We start from the raw sequence: 6886 nt of genomic DNA on the forward strand, positions 1-6886 counted from the left end.
AGGGACAGCTCTCTCTCTCTCTCTCTCTCTCTCTCTCTCTCTCTCACACACACACACACACACACACACACACACACACACAGAGAGAGAGAGAGAGAGAGAGAGAGAGAGAGAGAGAGAGAGAGAGAGAGAGAGATCTGGTTCCTGCCACTCCAGTGATGTTAGGCAGTCATAAAACACAGTTTAACTGGATGGTTAGGCTAAGTTTACAGCTTCTCAGCACCGCCGGAGTAGTTAAAAGCAGACATAACATACAGTGAATCTAGCCCAAGGGAGATAATTGCTGCCAAATGGGAAGTCTGTTTTGTGAGACAAACAGTTGCTTGCTGAAAACGAGGGCTGAACCCCTGCCTCCTCCTCCCAACCGGTTTCACGTTGGCCACCAAATCACCAGCAGACGGTAGCGACAGTGTTCCTCAGCTCCCCGCCTGGCTCAGATTCCTACTGATCGCCTGGAAATGAAAGGTCCCTTATCCTATTACCAATCCCTTGAGCTGTCCAGTGCCCATCTGGAGAGAATGTAGAGATACGCAGAGTTTTATTGCAAAGGCAGCCAGAGTAATTATGAGTTTTTGTTTAGAGGGGAAGGGAGGGTGAGGAAAAACAAAAAGAGCTTACTAGACCAAATATCTCTTCATTTAAAATAATCTCTCTCTGCAAGTGTAACAGACTGTACAGACATTTTACAAGAATAAACCAGCTTCTTTGATTCTTATCTACAAGTGAAGAGCTGAGGAGAGGGTGGGGGGAAGATCCTTAGTGCAAACTATGGCTGACCTGCAGCATCTAAATCAGTAAACTTTGGATATCCTAAGAGGTCCATTAGAGTTGAGCAGATGTCTTCAATCTGCTTAATTTCCTCCCGAGGCATATTGCGTTGCCAATCATGGATGCTCGCCGGAGACACTTCTCCTTCGTAAGGAAGGTAGAAAAGGTTGGTGGACGTGGCAAACAAGATTTGGTTTAAGCTCGTCGGAGACAGCGGGAGGCCGAGAAACGCATAGACGGCTTCAGCCATTTTCTGGGGAAAGTTGACAATGTCCTCAAACTTGAGCAGCTGATAATTTGCCGGTGATAAACCCTCATTGATTCTCAGCGCTGCTGCTGTGTTTGCCAGCCACAAATGGGACATCACGGAGACAGCATTGGAATTGGAAGCTGAGAGTTCCTCCCTCAGCGATTCGTACTCAAAGGCATAGCCGGAATTCAAGCTGCACTTTTCTCTCCTGCCTTCCGTTTTAAACATCATAGCTAAGCGCTGAGGAACCTTCCTCGAGGTGTAAAGGCTTGGCTGACTTTTGTACAATATCAAGTAGATCCAGGCCCGAGGATCCCGGACTACATAGAGAGCTCTCAGTGAAGCGCCTATGATTTCCTGAAAGAAAGGAAGCTTTAAAGTCCAGCTTCCACTACTGAGACCCAGCACTGGGCGTGCACTGGGATAAAAGGCAAGGTGTCGCCTCAGTTCCCGAATGTATTCTGCATCTTTGTCTGAACTCCCTCTCAGCCGGCTTCTTTGTTCTGCGATGGATTCTCGTCTCCTGGGCCGCTTCTTCTTGTCTTTATTGGTGACAGAATGCTGGACTGACTTACTTCTGCTGGTTTCGTGCAAATGGATATTTTGCAGATGGAGTTTGGTGTCTTTGACTAGGGAATGAAGCCAGCCCTGGAGTAGACGGAAGTGGCCACTTTGAACATCAGAGGCTTTCCATTCACAGGCATCTACAAAAGGGTCAATCTCAAATTCCATTTCAGGAATATCTAGGTAGCCTGTCGGGATCCGGATATAGATGAAGTCACTACTGTTGAAAAAGAGTTGCTTCAAAATTTCCGCACCCGAACTGGGGAGAGAGGTAATGATAACATCGGGCAATGTCACAGGGTGCCCGTGGTCCTTCCCTGCGTGGTGCTCAGGGCTTGACAAGTCACTGGTCCATTTGGCACAGATGGGCTGGGTGCACGAATGCCACACATCAACCAGCTCAACAAACCACAATGTGATCACCAGGATTAGAACCCAACGCAACAGCTTGCTGAAGGAAAGGTAAAACCGCCACTGAAAAGCCAATACAGCCAAGCTAATCCCCAAAATCAGCCCCGCCATTATATTCACTTTAAATCCAAATGGAAAGACAGTCCTGTTGCTTGGTGTCTGCTTTTCTACAGCTTCAGTGCCCAAGCCAAATCGTGTCACTTTTCCTTGCGTGGCGACCTTGGCATAGCCACCAAAGCCTAAATAACTGAATCTTGTCCTCAGATTTAGATAGTCCGTTACAACTGAGACAACAGTTTCTGTATTGTTAACATGCAGAGAAATCTGAAACCCTGATTGGGCATCATCAACAAACTTACAGCTAGTGACATTGACATAAGGCCCATAGAACACATAGGCAATCCTTGAGGTGGTGCTCTTTGCAGAGAAAGTGACATTTACAAACTGTGTCCATCTCTTTTTGAACTCAGCTGCCTGTTCTGCTTCTTGTATCTTAGCAACAGGGCTATTTCCACGGTGGTCAAACCAAAACATTTTATAGTGAGCATCCCACACGTCCATCATGGCTCCGTTATATTTGTTCATAAATTTATACGGTACATATTTAAAGTCAATGTCAAGGTTATGAAAAAAGGCACTGATGGAGTTGATAGGAGAGTCCACCTCCTTTTCCACATGGTCCACGACTAGCAATGTCTGAGGATTCAACAGGAGCAAAGAACGGTAGACACTTTTCAGTCTCATTGCTGAGGAATATGCAGATGCTGCCTCACCACTCACAAACATCATGTCCTCATGCTGAGAGGACGTTATAATCTCCCCAGCTGCCTCTCCAACTTCATCCCCTGTCCACTTAAGCCACTGGGTGCATTCCCCAAGTTGACCTTCCCAAGGCTGATTGCACTGACTTGTTGGAGATGGAGCAAACACCAGGACATTATTCAAGTGGCTGAGCTTGGGGCCATAGAGGGCCTCGGAGACAAATACCTGCCCATTCGGCGCAAACGTAAAGGAGTTTTGATCTGGATGCTCGTGCCCAGGGTTGAAGCTCCTCCACCCATCTATCCAAGGATATGGCTGAAAATGAACGATGTCATAGACAGCGCGGCCACCCAGCTTCCCAGATTTGAAAGAAACAAAGGTGTTTGTCTGAGTGTTTGGCAACCCTGCTCCATAGGTGACAACCCCCCAGTTAGGGAACACATGCATTTTTGCACTGCCATAGTCAGGTGGTGGGTGGGGAGTTAGCCCTGGGTCATACCAAATGTACTCTGTGTGAAGGGTACTCCACCTCTGGGCAGTGGATGGCACCATTGGACCATCCTTGGGCCGGTGCTTTCTAATTTGTTGTGCAAGCCAATTTCCCACCCCACTCTTCAGTACAAATTTATCTAGGAAAACGAGCTGGCTTTCAGGACCATAAAACCAATTGTAGTTGGAGTCGGCGATGCCAACAGTCCGTTGAAAGCCTGGCAAAAGTGTGGCATAATAAAACCAAAAGTGCATTTTGAGCCAATTGTTGTCAAGATTGTTAATCTCAAAGTGGCGCTGAGCCAGAAAAATATACTGGGTGATGGATTTGGCAGTGTAACTCCCATAAGCCACACCTTCATCCAAAGAGCCATCAACAATGTGATTGAGTAGAAACATGGTTTTCTCCATCACATCGACAACTGCATGCTTCCAAGCATTTGCTTGGGAGTCTACACCTCCTCCAGTGACCAGGGCCCCAATGAGCAACGCTAGCATGTTCGTGGCTTGATGATTATGAAGAAGTTGCTTGCCCCAGGCACGGACTTTGGAATATTCATACATTTCTTCGCTCACAGCCCATATCTTGGCAAAATATTTCTGCCTCCTGACATCATCCAGTGATGCATATAAGAAATCAAAAGCTGTGGCAAAGCCAGTCAAGGAGTGCCCCAGAGGTACTTCATCACCTGGGGCATTCTCAACCAGCCAGTCTTTGTATCCAGCCATTCTGTCCATATAGTCAATGACAAAATCAAAGGCTGCTTTATCTTCTGGGCACAGGAGACAATAAAATGCTAAGGGTGGGAGGTTGTTGCCATAGATTTCATTCCACTTTGCAGCAAAATCAGCGTGCTTGGGTGGAGGGAGGTAATAGGATGGATTGGACAGCATCGCCGACACTGCACTCCGGATTGCTCTAAAGAGGTGCAGATGGCTGGTGCGCAATTTCTGTCTCAGTGGTGTAATCTCGTCGGCATTAAAATATAAGCTGGGATGCGGGACAGCTTTTTTCATCTTTTGGCTAGCCCTGAAATCTTCCACTTTTTGTTTGTCATACTGGTTCACATCCTCAGAAAAAGTCACCCAGTCAGAGTAATTGCTTACAGAGTCTTCAAAAGTGGAAACTGCCAGCATAGCTAATGCAAGGAATAATGAATGTCCTGTAAACATTAGAGCCATGATCCATTAGGCAGTTTCCTCCTTTTAGGGATACACCTTTTGGGGAGGGGGGATGCAAAGCTCAGGTTTCAAACAGGCACTGAGTTACCAGTGTAGGAAAATAGTTTTGAAAGCTAGTGAAATAAAGAGAAAAAAAAGGTTCACAATTCTCAACTGATGCGTCTCAAAGCACAGCACTGAAAAAATGTTACATTGCAGGTGCACTGTGTAAACACCATGCAGACACAGTGATAAATAAGGATGGCATAGAGCTAAAGGAATTTCTCACAAACTTTCACATACACCCGATTAATAAATACTTGATTTCAAAATAAAGTCTATCAAGACATGAAGTGCAATGACAAAAAATCATGTCCAGACGTTTAGCTTGGCATTTAGCAATGACATTCTTTTAAATAAAACCTGGCTGATGGTGGGGAAAAAAGTCACTGATAACATTGTACATTTAAAACAGCTGTAACTTTGTGTAGGAGACAGAAAATCTTTAATCCATGTCCGCTTCTCCTTCTCATCCTGTCCAAAAAAGTTTGTTTGTTATTTGGTGGGAAAAAGAAGACTCGGGAAAAGACCGACGAGCCAAGTCTGGCTGAGCTACCATAACTCATTCACCTCACGTTATGAAAGGTGTGTTTGGTTTGATGATCATATAGCAGGCTGGCAGCTTTCATGTCTTCTCTACGTATCCTCATCATCAGTCTGTGACATCCAGTCCCTGTCTGAGAATTTCACTTAACTGTGTTCCCCTCAACAGAAAGGCAAATTAAAAACACAAAACGAGATGCATGGATCACATCTTTTTTCCCCACCGACAGCTGACTCTGGATTCTTTTCACTTTGTATGTTGATCTTACCTGTGGAAAAAACAAAACAAATGCCCTTAAAAATGCATGGGAAAAGTTGTTCAATAACTACTGAAAAGAATTATTATTTTCTTAAAAACCACCTTACTATCAAGTTTGTTCAGCAAATGAATATCAGAATTAAAATTACGTTAGCTCTTGAAAACTTTCTGTTGTATTTCTCCTTTAAAAAAATACTTTCCTTCTCCTTGTTCAACCTTTCAAAACTAGAAGATCTCCAAAATAATGTTCTAATGGCACCACAACGTTTTTGACCCGTGAAATGTATGGCATGATTTCATCCCAGCACAGTTACCTAGCTTTCTTTCGAAGCCACATCTAAAACGCTGTGCGTTGGACATCTCCAGGTATGATTATTTCCTTCAGATCCCTTCAGCCAAGTACTGAAGATGGGATCTTAGAAAAAACAAAACCTCAATAACTTTTGTGGTTAATAAAAAAGTGCTAAATTTCACATCTACAGCACAAATTGGCTTGTTCTTGAACATATTTTTTTTTTGGGGGGGGGGGGCGGTTATTCTCCAAATCCAATTGTCATGCATTTATTTTGCATTGCACAGCCATAAAAGCTTCATTCTCGCCTGGGAGTGAAATGTACAAGGCGTGTGAGCGCGCAACGCACCAGAGGGCGCTCTGAGCTCATGAGTACACCACAAACTCGTCTCTGGGCTGCGGAACTTGGAGGAAGTTTTCTTTGCCAAGAAGCAGCTGCACATATTTAAAAGTCATCGTCAACAGGAGGTGGGCCACGGAGAACCCCAAATCCGACCCTGCTGAGCTTCTGGATTGTTGTCTGAGAAAAGTTTCAATCCCTCCAACTCACCTATATATTTTTTTTGGTGTGTATCACATCCCATTCAAGGCAGATGCCAGTTCACCAAGGGGGAACGCCGGACAACTCTTTGCTTTCGCCTCGAGCGACAGATCTGGTCCCCGCCCCGCTGCCTCTACAGTCACTTCGAACGCTCCGGCGGAGCAAATCAGAGCGGAGGCTGAACTTCCCAAGAAAGTGCGCTCAGCTCGGGATGCAGGTCCTTTCCTCGCCCGCCTCTCTGCGCTCCCAAGAGATGGTGCCAGATGAATTCCGGGCACCCCGTTCGGTTGGCACCACCAAGCAGCCTGGGTGGGAAGCCCCCAAAGTGAGGATCGCGCCCAGGCAAGAGATCAGGAGGAGGAGTCCAGGTGGTGGGTCGAGGCGGAACCCAAACTCTGCGCGCTCTCGCCGGGGCGGGCGCAGATCCAGCAGGGGCGAAGAGCTGGACCTCCCCAGGCGCGATGCTGGACTCTGCCTGCGGCAGACTTGGCGGGCGCCTCGCCTTCAAGGGCAGCCGGCGCCCGGCGTCCCTGCCTCTCGCAGGGTTGGCAGGCAGGGGAAAGAGGCAGCGGCGGAGGAGGAGGAGGCGGCGGCTGGCGGCAGCAGCTCTCTCCAGCCAGGCGGAGCGAAGGCGGGTCTTGATGCTGCCTTCGCCAGAGCCAGCAGCCTCTCTGCTCGTTCTCCGCCCGCCCCCTCCCACTGATCATGTGCCGGGGCTCCGCACATGCCCTTCTCCTGCCCGCGGCTCTGCTCTTCCAGGGGACCGGAGGTCCAGTGCCGCTCTGT

The 6886-nt window shown here is 47.2% G+C and overlaps 1 protein-coding gene across 1 annotated transcript; it reads right to left on the reverse strand.

Moving 5' to 3' along the window:
* Positions 1-537: 537 nt before the first annotated feature.
* Positions 538-6644, reverse strand: DSEL (dermatan sulfate epimerase like). The gene is made up of 2 exons (XM_066624362.1): positions 6110-6644; positions 538-5277 (listed from the first exon to the last, which is right to left on the reverse strand). Exon 2 carries the CDS (start codon positions 4424-4426, stop codon positions 767-769), a length of 3660 nt encoding a protein of 1219 aa, XP_066480459.1. The 5' UTR covers positions 4427-5277; positions 6110-6644; the 3' UTR covers positions 538-766.
* Between the last annotated feature and the right edge of the window lie 242 nt (positions 6645-6886).

The sequence above is a fragment of the Tiliqua scincoides genome, chromosome 4, assembly GCF_035046505.1.
Source record: "Tiliqua scincoides isolate rTilSci1 chromosome 4, rTilSci1.hap2, whole genome shotgun sequence".
NCBI lineage: Eukaryota > Metazoa > Chordata > Lepidosauria > Squamata > Scincidae > Tiliqua > Tiliqua scincoides.